We start from the raw sequence: 14,332 nt of genomic DNA, 5'->3' as shown, positions 1-14,332 counted from the left end.
CTGCTGCTGAAAAACATCCCAACAGCATGATGCTGCCATCACCATGCTTCACCGCAGGGATGGTACCAGGTTTCCTCCAGATGTGACCCTTGGCATTCAGGCCAAAGAGTTCAATCTTGGTTCATCAGACCACAGAATCTTGATTCTCATGGTTTGAGAGTCCTTTGTGTGCCTTTTGGCAAACTCCAGGCGAGCTGTCATGTGCCTTTTACTAAGGAGTGGCTTCCGTCTGGCCACTCAACCAAAAATGTCTGATGGAGTGCTGCAGAGATGGTTGTCTCCCATCTCCACAGAGGAACTTTGGAGCTCTGTCAGAGTGACCATCCGGTTCTTGGTCACCTCCTCCGATTGCTCAGTTTGGCCGGGCAGCCAGCTCTAGGAAGAGTCTTGGTGGTGCCAAACTTCTTCCATTTAAGAATGATGGAGGCCACTGTGTTCTTGGGGACCTTCAATGCGGCATAATTATTTTGCTACCCTTCCTAAGATCTGTGCCTCGACACAACCCTGTCCTGGAACTGTACGGACAATCTCAGGGCTTGGTGTTTGCTCTGACGTGCACTGTCAACTGTGGGACCTTATATAGACAGGTGTGTGCCTTTCCAAATCACGTTCAATCAACTGAATTTACCACTCGTTGACTCCAATCAAGTTGTAGAAACATCTCAAGGATGATCAATGGAAACAGTATGCATCTCATAACAAAGGGCAGGAATACTTGCTAAATCTATTTTTGCTTTGTCATTATAGGGTAAAAATATCTTAGAATAAGGCTGTAACGTAATTTTTTGGGGAAAAAGTCAAGGGGTCTTAATACTTTCTGAAGGCAGTATAAACACACTCAGATATACACATTATTCTCTCAGAAATGATCTAAATGAGCTCGTCTGTTGGATTTTCTAGCAGATATGCTTCAAATTATTTTTTAAAGTTATTGTCTCTCACTTACAATACCTGTCAGTCAGGGAATATTTGATGATGTCCTTCTTTAATGATGTTTTTAAAGTAACAAATACTAAATAAGAAGTAAACACTAGAGCTTCCCAGTGTTGTTCGTTCTGAGTCACCATACTCCAAACGCTTTAGCAGGTTTCTGTGCTGTTTCTCAGTCTTGGTATTCAATAATAAATCTTGATATTATTATTTAAAAATTAAAGACTCCTACTGCAGTAGAGTAGTATAATGTGTCAGTTATTCACTCATCCATCACCCCATTATAACTAAAACAGGGGAGAAGTTTATGTTACCCTGTGTGAGAAGAGAAGGAGTGGGGTGATCTGGCTGAGGGGGGAGGAGGGGATCAGCAGGCTGAAGACTGGGGCAGTGGCAGCGCCCGCTCATTCTTGCGCCCCCCGTTCATGTGAGCGTAGTTCTGTGTGTCCTCAAAGTTGGGCCGCAGCACCACCACTGGCCCGTTGGCCGATATCTGTCCTGAGTGCTTGTCCAAGGCCAGGCCTGGGGAGGCCGAGACAGAGGCAGCCGGGACTGAGGTGGAGGGAGAGCCAGGTCCCTTCAGGGTATTAGAAGGGCATTGCATTGGGGATAACTGCTGGGGAGGAGGGGGTGCTGAGCCCCCTGTGGCCCCCATGGGTCCCTGGGAGGGCAGAGGAACAGCAGTGGGGGGTCTGCTGGGTGCAGGGTCCAGTGGCACGTTCTCCATGTTCTCCACCTCCATGTCCAGCTCCTCAGTGTCCGGGGGCTTGTTCTCCTCGCTGAAGAAGAAGCTCATCTCACTGAACGGAGGCTCCAGCTCCTCCTTGAGGCTGTTGATGATCTCCAGGAAGGAAGGACGCATCTTGGGGTTGTACTGCCAGCACATCCGCATCAGCTCAAACCTAAGGGCACAAACACATGACCTAATTTATTATACATAATATGAAGGATTCAACTAAAATAGGATCCAATAAATCTATCATTGCATCTTCTCACCATAAGGTGGCAGAGTGCACCAAGATAGAGCCAATGAAAATGTTTCTGATACTCACTGAAACAAACAACTTCCAGAGGTTTCTATACAAACAGCTACTGCCAACTATGCATAGAACGTCAGTAAGAATCTACCATCATATATCATACTACAGCATGTGTACAAATAGACAGTAAATCATACATGAGCATACTGTGCTAGGCTAGCGACAGAACACAGAAAACATCAAAACAACACCATGAAAAGAGAATCATTACAGTTTGGTGTGGTGCTCGACCACACACCACATATTACATTATACACAAACAAGCTAAGAATACCTTCTACAGCCTACTGACATAAATCACTTAGTCATCTCCCTCTCTCCCGGCAGCCACCTCTCTATGTCCGATCCCACAACAGCCTGTACAGCTGGGTATCTCAGCCTCTCCGCACCAAAGCTTTCTGGGTAGTTCTCTCTGAAGAAGACACTTAACTTCAAACTAAGTTTCAGCCAGCAGGAGGGAGGGTTGGTCATGGCTTGTTCTTTAGCCTCTCAGTGAGTGAGTCTCTTAAAGTTGCCTTTCAGATGGCTAAACTAAACCCCGGCTGCAAGACCTCCCATGAAAATGGTCGTAATGCTTGGAGCTGGGCCCATGTACCAGAGTAACCTGTCTGCTTGACGTTGGCACGCTGAAAATTCTTCCTGGACAATCTGTCGCTGTGTATAACTTTCGGTCGTTTGTGAAATGAGAAAATACGCTACAATAAATCATGTCAGCACCCAGCTCCTCATCACACACAAACACATTTTACTTTTCACATAATTTCACTCACATCACGATATGTAAATGTTGCATCGTTCACAACATTATAAATACCAATGCAAGCCTCTACCAGAGTAGAGATCGAGAGAGCTACAAAAGAGAGCAACCTATGCTATGACAGACCATTAATAAACAGGAATCTGCAGCTGCAGGCCTGACCAGTAACATGTTCCACAATATCACCACTCAGAAAATCTGTTCTTTTCGTGCAGCTTTCTAACATTGGACCAAAGGTCTAGTCATATTTCACCATAGAACAGTATCTTAGATATTGCCATAATTCTATCTATACTGAACTAAAATATGAACTCAACATGCAACAATTTCAAAGATTATACTGAGATACAGTTCATACATAAAAATCAGTCATTTAAAATAAATTCATTAGGTCCAAATCTATGTATTTCACATGACTGTGATTTCACATGTATTTCACATGTTGGTCAATTATACCTAAAAGAAAAGCTAGGAGCATGGATCAGAAAACCAGTCAGTATCTGGTGTGACCATCATTTGCCTCATGCAGTGTGATACATCTCCTTCGCATAAAGTTGATCAGGCTGTTGATCAGGCTGCCTGTAGAATGTTGTTCCAGTCCTTTTCAATGTCTGTGAGAAGTTGCTGGATATTGGCGGGAAGTGGAACATGCTGTCGTACACATTGAATCCCAAACGATCTCAATGGGTGACATGTCTGGTGAATATACAGGCCATGGAAGAACTGGGACATTTTCAGGTTCCAGGATTTGTGTACAGATCCTTGCGACATGGGGCTGTGCATTATCATGCTGAAACATGAGGCAATGGCGGTGGATAAATTGCATTCAAATTGCCATAGATAAAATGTAATTGGGTTCGTTGTCCGTAGCTTATGTCTGCCCATACAATAACCCCACCGCCATCATGGGGCACTCTGTTCACAAAGTTGATATCAGCAAACCGCTCGCTAACACGACACCATACACGCTGTCTGCCATCTGCTTGGTAGAGTGGAAAGCGGTATTCATCCGTGAAGAGTACACTTCTCCAGCGTGCCAGTGGCCATCGAAGGTGAGCATTTGCCCACTGAAATTGGTTACGACATCGAACTGCAGTCAGGTCAAAACCCAGGTGAGGATGACAAGCACACAGATGAGCTTCCCTGAGTAGGTTTCTGACGATTCTTTGGTTGTGCAAACCCACAATTTCATCAGCTCTCCGGGTGACTGGTCTAAGGTAAAGAAGCCAGATGTGGAGCTCCTGAGCTGGCATGGTTACACGTGGTCTTTAAAAAGATGTTGGAGGCAGCTTATGGTATAGAAATTATCATTCAATTCTCTGGCAACAGCTCTGGTGGACATTCCTGCAGTCAGCATGCCAATTACATGCTCCCTCAAAACTTGAAACATCTTTGGCATTGTGTTGTATGACAAAACACATTTTAGAGTGGCCTTTAATTGTCCCCAGAACAAGGTGCACCTGTGTAATGATCATGTCTTTGAATCAGCTTCTTGATATGCCACACCTGTCAGGTGGAATAATTATCTTTGCTAAGGATAAACGATCACCAACATGGATTGTAAACAAATTAGTGCACAAAATTGGAGAGAAATAAGCTTTTTGTGTGTATGGAAAATTTCGGGGATCTTTGATTTCAGCTCATGAAACATGGGACCAACAGTTTTGTTCAGTATAGTATAGCATATGTGCATTTACATTTTCACTCATCCCCATAATAATTCTGATTTTACACTGCTGTTACACGCTGTTTATTATCTATGCATAGTCACTTTACCCCTACCTACATGTACATATTACCTCAATTACATCGACTAACCTGTATAAAGCCTCGTTATTGTTATTTTATTGTTGCTAATTTATTTTATTAACTTTAGTTTATCTAGTAAATATCTTTCTTAACTATTATCTTTCTTTTCCATTGTTGGTTAAGGGCTTGTAAGGAAGCATTTCACAGTAAGTTTTTTTTCATTTGACTGATTTGATACCCATACAGTTGAAGTCGGAAATTTACATACACCTTAGCCAAATACATTTAAACTCAGTTTTTCACAATTCCTGACATTTAATCCTAGTAAGAAATCCCTGTCTTAGGTCAGTTCAGATCACCGTTTTATTTTAAGAATGTGAAATGTCAGAATAATAGTAGAGAGAATGATTTATTTCAGCTTTCATTTCTTTCATCACATTCCCAGTGGGTCAGAAGTTTACATACACTCAGTATTTGATATAATTAACTTTAAATTGTTTAACTTGGGTCAAACGGTTTGGGTAGCCTTCCACAAGAATCCAACAATAAGTTGGGTGGATTTTGGCCCATTCCTCCTGACAGAGCTGGAGTAACTGAGTCAGGTTTGTAGGCCTCCTTGCTCGCACACGCTTTTTCAGTTCTGCCCACAACTTTTCTGTAGGATTGAGGTCAGGGCTTTGTGATGGCCACTCCAATACCTTGACTTTGTTGTCCTTAAGCCATTTTCCCACAACTTTGGACGTATGCTTGGGGTCATTGTCCATTTGGAAGACCAATTTGTGACCAAATTTGTGACCAAGCTTTAACTGATGTCTTGAGATGTTGCTTCATAGTATCCACATAATTTCCTCCCTCATGACGCAATCTATTTTGTGAAGTGCATCAGTACCTCCTGCAGCAAAGCACCACCACAAAATTATGCTGCCACCCCCGTGCTTCACGGTTGGGATGGTGTTCTTCGGCTTGCAAGCCTCCCCCTTTTTCCTCCAAACATAACAATGGTCATTATGGCCAAACAGTTCTATTTTTGTTTCATCAGACCAGAGTACATTTCTCCAAAAAGTACAATCTTTGTCCCCATGTGCAGTTGCAAACCGTAGTCTGGCTTTTTTATGGCAGTTTTGGAGCAGTGGCTTCTTCCTTGCTGAGCGGCCTTTCAGGTTATATCGATATAGGACTCGTTTTACTGTGGATATAGATACTTTTTTTACCTGTTTCCTCCAGCATCTTCACAAGGTCCTTTGCTGATGTTCTGGGATTGATTTGCACTTTTCGCACCAAAGTACATTCATCTCTAGGAGACAGAATGTGTCTCCTTCCTGATGACGGCTGCGTGGTCCCATGGTGTTTATACTTGCGTACTATTGTTTGTTCAGATGAACGTGGTACCTTCAGGCATTTGGAAATTGCTTCCATGGATGAACCAGACTTGTGGAGGTCTACAATTTTTTGTTTTTGGCTGACTTCTTTTGATTTTCCCATGATGTCAAGCAAAGGGGCTGTCACGCCCTGACCTTAGAGATCATTTTTATGTCTCTATTTTGGTTTGGTCAGGGCGTGAGTTGGAGTGGGCATTCTATGTTTTGTGTTTCTATGATTTTCTATTTCTATGTTTTGGCCGGGTATGGTTCTCAATCAGGGGCAGCTGTCTATAGTTGTCTCTGATTGGGAACCGTACCCTTTTTCCCACCTGTGCTTGTGGGAAGTTCACTTTGTTTGATGGCACTTAGCCTTAAGCTTCACGGTTTGTTTTGTATGTTTATTGTTTTGTCGCCGTCATTTCTTAAATAAAGTAAAATGTACGCTCACCACGCTACACCTTGGTCCTCCTTCAACAACTGTGACAGGGGCACTTAGTTTGAAAGTAGGCCATGAAATACATCAACAGGTACACCTTCTATTGACTCAAATGGGGTCAATTAGCCTTTCAGAAGCTTCTAAAGCCATGACATCGTTTTCAGGAATTTTCCAAGCTGTTTAAAGGCATAGTCAACTTTGTGTATGTAAACTTCTGACCCAATTGTAATTGTGATACATTGAATTATATGTGAAATAATCTGTCTGTAAACACTTGTTGGAAAAATTACTTATGTCATGCACAAAGTAGAAAAACTATAGTTTGTTAACAAGAAATTTGTGGAGTGGTTGAAAAACGAGTTTTAATGACTCCAACCAAAGTGTATGTAAACTTCCAACTTCAACTGTATATTGGTAAAGATGGGAAAACTTTTCAAATATGACTCATACTTTAAAAATGATGTTATCATTGTCTTCTTCTCTTCTCTCTCTCGTTGTCTTCTCTCTCAATCCCCCTCTTTCTTCAGCCTGACTACAGCATTGTTCTACAGCCCTTGTTGGCTCCTGGCTCTGCAGGTCTCCGTACTGTAACTCTCCACTAACTCACTAGAGGAGAAGCTACCAGCAGCGGCAACCTTTCCAGTACAAACCCTCCCCCACCCCACACTCTCTCCCTCCCCTGCGTAACACAATTCACACACTCTTGCAATCAGGACACCACTCTGAGGCTGCCATAGAAACCCAAGGTTTGTGTCTGCATAACACCAGCCCCTCTCTCCCCTCTCTGTAAGGTGAGGGAAAGAGGGAAAGCCTTCGCATTGAGATGAGAGGCAGAGAGGAGAAATGCATGTACACAGCAGAGCTGCCTGACAGCTAGGGAGGCTGTTCCATTCCACTTTTCCAGACAAGACCAAGACCAAGATCGACAGACAGTCTCTCTCTAAGAACAGATATAGCCCATGGTTTACCCCAGACTTGACTTCCCTTGACCAGCACAAAAACATCCTGTGGCGTTCTGCATTAGCATTGAATAGCCCCCGCGTTATGCAACTTTTCAAACAGAAATTTGCATCCTGTAGCACTAATTCCAAAAACTTATGGGACACTGTAAAGTCCATGGAGAATAAGGGCACCTCCCCCCAGTTGCCCACTGCACTGAGGATAGAAAACACTGTCACCACAGATAAATCTATGATAATTGATCATTTCAATAAGCATTTTTCCATGGCTGGCCATGCTTTCCACCTGGCTACCCCTACCCCGCCCAACATCTCAGCACCCTCAGCAGCAAGCTTCAATGCCATAGAACACTCCTACCGTGACCTCCAACTGCTTTTAAATGCTAGTAAAACTAAGTGCATACTCTTCAACCGATTGCTGTCTGCACCCTCCCGCCCGACGAGCATCACTACTCTGGACGATTCTGACGTAGAATATGTGGACAACTACAAATACCTAGGTGTCTGGTTAGACTGTAAACTCTTCTTCCAGACTCACATTAAGTATCTCCAATCTAAAATTAAATCTAGAATCAGTTTCCTATTTCGCAACAAAGCCTCCTTCACTCATGCTGCCAAACATACCCTCGTAAAACTGACGATCCTACCGATCCTTTACAAAATAGCCTCTAACACTCCACTCAGCAAACTGGATGTAGTCTATCACAGTGCCATCTGTTTTGTCACCAAAGCCCCATATACTACCCACCATTGTGACCGATATGTTCTTGTTGGCTGGCCCTCACTACATATTCGTCGCCAAACCCACTGGCTCCAGGTCATCTATAAGTCTTTGCTAGGTAAAGCCCCTCCTTATCTCAGCTCACTGGTCACCATAGCAACACCCACCCGTAGCACGCGCTCCAGCAGGTATATTTCACTGGTCATCTCCAAAGCCAACCTTCCCTTTGGCCGCCTTTCCTTCCAGTTCTCTGCTGCCAATGACTGGAACAAATTGCATAAATCACTGAAGCTGGAGTCATATCTCCCTCTCTAACTTTAAGCATCAGCTGTCAGAGCAGCTTACTGATCACTGTACCTGTACACAGCCCCTCTGTAAATAGCCCATCCAACTACCTCAGCCCTATATTGCTCTTTTGCCCCCCCAGTATTTCTACTTGGACATCATCATCTGCACATCTAACACTCCAGTGTTAATGCTAAATTGTAATTACTTCACCACTATGGCCTATTTATTGCCTTACCTATCTACTCTTCTACATTTTCACACACTGTTTATACATTTTTCTATTGTGTTATTGACTGTACGTTTATTTATGTGTAACTCTGTGTTGTTGTTTTTGTCGCACTGCTTTGCTTTATCTTGGCCAGGTCGCTGTTGTTGATGAGAAAATGAGAACTTGTAAATGAGAACTTGTTCTCAACTGGCCTACCTGGTTAAATAAATGGGGGACAAAATATATATTAAAAAAATGACAGAACCCTCACTAATCAGGAATGAGCAGCATCTTTCACACACGGGCCGTGGCATCCCTTCTATGGACCTCGGCTTACTGCTGAGGAGGGAGCTCCCATAACACCAGCTGAGCATGTGGGCCATGATGTCACTGTGCTCCATTTAACCTGTGATGTAAATGTCACCAGTCAGGCCTTCGCTTGGCTCCCCACTGGCATATGGCTCTCATGATATAGTATGCACATTTGGCCCCTCAACTCTAAATAGTAGCTGCAAGGGAAATATTGGCAGATTTAGCAAGGGAACCTACCTTTATTCAATTGAACCTTTATTTAACAATGACAGTGAGCTGGTACTAGAGGACAATATCTTCAGAAAATGCACCTAAGGAATAAGCCTAACAGTGGAACAGACAATAGGAAAAACACCACATATTGAAAGATGTGGCTAAGACTGTCATTGAGAAATTCTCCTGCTTCTGACTCAGTCCCAGAGTGACATTGAAAGAAAGAGCAGGGGACTCACAGCATGTCAGGACAGTTGTCAGGCTTGTCCAGGAGTCCTCCCTCCATGACGAAACGCAGCACCTGCTCGTTGGACATGCCCTGATACGGCTGCTCAGACAAGGTAGAAATCTCCCACAGCACCACCCCAAATGACCTGCAGGGGGAGACAGAGAGGAGACAGGTATATTAGAAACAACACAAATTTAAAATGTCAAGTTTTATTAGTTGTATATATAGGATAGACATGGTGTACATCGTCCAGTGAAATGCTTACTTGCAGGCTCTTTCTTGACAATGCAACAACAATAACAAATAATACAAGATAAGAATACGAACATAAAGTAAATGGCTCAGTAGAATATATACATATTTGTAAAGTATAATACAGGAAAGCACAATTTATTGTCCAATATCTACCCGTTTTGGGGATGGGGGAGATTGGGGGGCAAGTGTTTAAATTGTGCAGTATTTAGCAATAATAATAATAGTCTGGTAGCAGCACGTGATGTGACGTGCGTGCGTACATGCATGTGTCTGTGTGGGAGTTTGCATGAGTGAGTGCATGTGAGCTAAGCTAAGGTGCGGAGAGTCAGTGCAGGTGGTCAGTCCAGTTCAAGTGTGGCTGGGGTGTGTGGGGTCCTTGATGATGCTGCTGGCCTTCCTCGGGCACAGCTTCAAGTAGATGTCCTGGATGGGTGGGAGCATGGTCCCGGTGATGTACTGGGCCATCTTCACCACCCGCTGGAGGGCCTTGCGGTTATAGACCGAGCAATTCCCATACCAGGCTGTGCTGCAAAGGGTCAGGACGCTCTCGATTGTGCAGTGGTAGTATTTGGAGAGGACCAGGGCTAGTATGCTGAATTTCTTTAGCCGCCCTTAGGAAGTAGACACGCTGTTCTTATTTTAATTGTTTTATTTAAACTTTAGTTATCTGTTGCACCCTCTTGACAAGAATGGTGGTGTTGTTGGTCCATCTCAAGTCCTCGGTGATGTGGACGCCGAGGAACTTAAAACTGCTGACTCTCTCTACTGCAGTCCAATTGATGTGGATCATGGTATGTTCCCCCTGCTTCCTGAAGTCAACAATCAACATATTTTATTTAGCTGTTGTTGAGGTAGAAGTTGTTGTCCTGGCAGCACAATGCCAGTTCACTTATCTCCTTCCTATAGGCGAACTCGTCATTGTGGGGTTATCAGGCCTACATCTCTGGTGTTACCAGTAAACTTGATGGAGTTGGAGTCGTGCAAAGCCATGCAGTTGTTGGTGAACAGGGAGTACAGCAGAGGGCTGAGGACACACCCCTGGGGGTCCCCTGTGTTAAGAGTCAGTGTGGAGAAGGTGTTGTTTCCAATCCACACAGCCTGTGTAGACCACCGTCAGGAAGTCTGGATTCCAGTTGCAGACAGTGGTTTCCAGTCCCAGGGCTCTGAGCTTGGTGTCGACCTTGGAGGGAAGAATAGTGTTGAATGCTGAACTCTAGTCAATGAACAGCATTTTCACATACTGTAGGTGTTCCTCTTGTCCAGGCCTAGTGAAAAGCGATGGAAATGGCATCTTCCATCATCAGCAGCAGGACCATGCAGGGTAATACAGGCAAAACCATCCATACACAGGGCCCAGCAGGGCATGTAAATAACCTCTGGCTGCGCTTTACAAGGATGGTGCTGCATTGTGTAATGTTGAGTAGGACTGTTCTCTAACAGTGCGAAGCAGATTGTGCAAAGAACAGAAGAAACGTTTATTCATACATTCATGCTACATATATTAATCAAATAAGGACAAATGTAAATGTTTGTGTAATTTTGCCTTATCCATATTTTATCCATACAATGAGCCTGTATACTACCTAGAGACCACTAAGGAACTGCAACAGAAAACAAAACTTAACTCTAAGCTTGACACAAAATAACTCATCATTACCAATGATTATTTGTTAGCTCTCTTAAGCCATATTTCCCCCACTGTTGTGGGATCTAAAGGCGGCTAAAAGCTCCACTCTTGATCGACGTGCGTGCATGCACGTGGGTGGAGTCGTTTTTTGGGCAGCAGACTGTTTTCGTTGCGTTTCTACCAGAGAGAAAGTCCACCTTGTGTAGTGTAAATCCACTAGGGGCTTGGGGAGCCAGAGAAGCTTACCAAGCAAGAGGGGCCGAGGAACTCTTTTTGACTAGCTAGCGATGACATTTGAACTTCCGGATCCGGTGTTATATGCCTGTTTACAAATGCTAGCTACATGTCAGGCTAGTCTGGTGTTCTATGCTTTATGACACAATTTTTTAGCCACAGAAGCAAACATGTCTCTTTGTAACGAGTGCACTGAGAGTCGGGAAGCAAGTACAGGGTGTGTGTTTTTAATAAATAAACAAAACAATAAACACGAAACACAAACAACACACCGACATGAAACAGAGTCAATAACACCTGAGGAAAGAACCAAGGGGAGTGACAGATGTAGGGAAGATAATCAAGGAGGTGATGGAGTCCAGGTGAGGGTCATGAGGCGCTGGTGCGCTTGACGATGGTGACAGGTGAGGACGGAGAGGGAGTATACGTGACACTTATTTAATTGAAATTGCTAGAGCTTGAACTGCTACTATTACTAAGGAGGTGAAGAACACAAAGACTGAGAAAATGTGTCCACTGAACACTACAAGAGGGAACGATGGAGAATGCACGTCTCTTGTCCAACATTGACGAGGAAAGACATTTTCAATACTTTCGGATGCGGGTTGACAGATTTTACGACTTGTTTCAGCGGCTTGCCCCTCACATCTCGCACGAGAGAACTCACAGCTTACCCGTAAGTGCTGCAGAAAGGCTGTCTGTGACCATTTGGTTTTTGCCGAGTGGCAGCACACAGCAAAGGGGACACCAGCTTCCTGGAGCCAAGAAACATGTCAGCAGAATGGCTATAGACATGTTCAACAACCTCAAGGAGTACTTCCTCACACCAGCAGGTCAAGTGTCTTTCCAAGATGCTGCTATTACACATGCTATTACACTACAGTAAATGTTGGTGTGGTTTGGAAAACATACGCACACATACATTCTCTTCTTCTGGTTGATGACTGTTTGTTTCATGTTGTGAGCTACAGAATTTGATGTTGCTGTTTGGATTTAGGAGTTTTCTTATTCACACTTTACAAATCACAATAAAGAGTACTATCACGTTGTCCTTGTTCTCGTTTTACCTAACCTTGTTATGTGAAGTGGCCTTTCAATGAGAACTTTCCTGCTATGGTAAATGGGTGAGAAAGGCCATCCAGCTGGAGATAAAAGGTCTAGGCCTTCCAGACATTAACCTCATCTACATAACACAAGTTTGTACATGGTCTTGTGTAGTGGCCTTTCAATGGAGACCTTCCTGCTTTGGTACATGGGTGTGTCCAAATGTGGACAACAAGGACAGACCCCCGCCCCCAAGACATTAACCTCATCTACATAGCTCATGTACAACGCAGTGCAAGTTTACTGAGTGAATGATTCAAAACTGTAATATTTTCTGCCACAAGTACAAATAACCAGACAAATACATTTGTAAGCCTTTTAGATATGCATTTACTATCACAAGAGGAAAATAGTGCAATGTAAAACAATGTAATATACAGGTGAAAAGTGTGATGAAAGGGGAAATAAAAGAAAAAAAACAAAGTAAACACCTGTAACATGTGAATGAGGAAATACAGTGCAATCAGAACGTATTCAGACCCCTTCCTTATTCCTTACCCTTATTCTAAAATTGATTACATTTCATTTTTTCCTCATCAATCTACACACAATACCCCACAATGACAAAGCGAAAACAGGTTTTTAGACATTTTTGCAAATGTAATAAAAATAAAAACAGAAATACCTTATTTACATAAGTATTCAGAACCTATGCTATGAGACTTGAAATTGAGTTCAGGAACATCCTGTTTCCATTGATCATCCTTGAGATGTTTCTTTAACTTGATTGGTGTCCACCTGTGGTAAATTCAATTGATTGGAAATTATTTGGAAAGGCACACACCTGTCTATATAAGGTCCCACAGTTGACTGTGCATGTCAGAGCAAAAACCAAGTGATGAGGTCGAAGGAATTGTCCGTAGAGTGCCGAGACAGGATTGTGTCGAGGCACAGATCTGGGGAAGAGTACAAAAACATTTCTGCAGCATTGAAGGTCCCCAAGAACACAGTTGGCTCCATCATTCTTAAATGGATGAAGTTTGGAACCACCAAGACTCTTCCTAGAGCTGGCCGCCCGGCCAAAGTGGGGAATCGGGATTGTCACTCTGACAGAGCTCCAGAGTTCCTCTGTGGAGATGGGAGAACTTTCCAGAAGGACAATCATCTATGCAGCACTCCACCAATCAGGCCTTTATGGTGGAATGGCCAGACGGAAGCCACTCCTCAGTAAAAAGGCACATGACAGCTCACTTGGAGTTTACCATAAGGCACCTAAAGGACTCTCAGACCATAAGAAACAAGATTCTCTGGTCTGATGAAACTAAGATCGAACTCTTTGAATGCCAAGCGTCACGTCTGGAGGAAACCTGGCACCATCCCTATGGTGAAGATATGCTGGTGGCAGCATCATGCTGTGGGGATGTTTTTCAGTGGCAGGGACTGGGAGACAGTCAGGATCAAGGAAAAGATGAACGGAGCAAAGTACAGAGAGATCCTTGATGAAAACCTGCTCCAGAGCGCTCAGGACCTTAGACTGGGGCGAAGGTTCACCTTCCAACAGGACAATGTAGGAGTGGCTTCGGAAACAAGTCTCTGAATGTCCTGTAGTGGCCCAGCCAGAGGTCAGACTTGAACCCGATCAAACATCTCTGGAGAGACCTGAAAATAGCTGTGCAGCGACGCTCCCCATCCAACCTGATGGGGCTTGAGAGGATCTTGAGAGAAGAATGGGAGAATCTCCCCAAATACATGTGTGCCAAGCTTGTAGCGTCATACGCAAGAAGAATCAAGGCTGTAATCACTTCTAAAGATGCTTAAACAAAGTACTGAGTAAAGGGTCTGAATACTTATGTAAATGTGATATCATTGTTTTTAACAAATTTGCAAAAATGTATAAAAACCTGTTTTTGCTTTGTCATTATGAGGTATTGTGTGTAGATTGATGAGGGGGGGGATTAAAAGCAAAGGG

At 43.6% G+C, this 14,332-nt stretch overlaps 1 protein-coding gene across 1 annotated transcript in view; it reads right to left on the bottom strand.

Annotated features, from left to right (window-relative positions):
* Positions 1 to 333: 333 nt before the first annotated feature.
* Positions 334 to 14,332, bottom strand: part of LOC110520661 (insulin-like growth factor 1 receptor) — a 162,408-nt gene continuing 148,409 nt past the window's right edge. Inside the window, exons 20-21 of the mRNA XM_021598084.2 lie at positions 9,214 to 9,348; positions 334 to 1,832 (exon numbers count right to left, since the gene is read on the bottom strand). Of these exons, the coding sequence (XP_021453759.2) occupies positions 1,298 to 1,832; positions 9,214 to 9,348 (670 nt within the window). The 3' untranslated portion in view covers positions 334 to 1,297. The remainder of the gene's footprint in view (positions 1,833 to 9,213; positions 9,349 to 14,332) is intronic.

Source organism: Oncorhynchus mykiss, chromosome 1 (genome assembly GCF_013265735.2).
Source record: "Oncorhynchus mykiss isolate Arlee chromosome 1, USDA_OmykA_1.1, whole genome shotgun sequence".
NCBI classification, from domain to species: domain Eukaryota; kingdom Metazoa; phylum Chordata; class Actinopteri; order Salmoniformes; family Salmonidae; genus Oncorhynchus; species Oncorhynchus mykiss.
The sequence above is the reverse complement of the archived record's forward strand: the minus strand, read 5'-3'. Positions and strand labels throughout refer to the sequence as shown.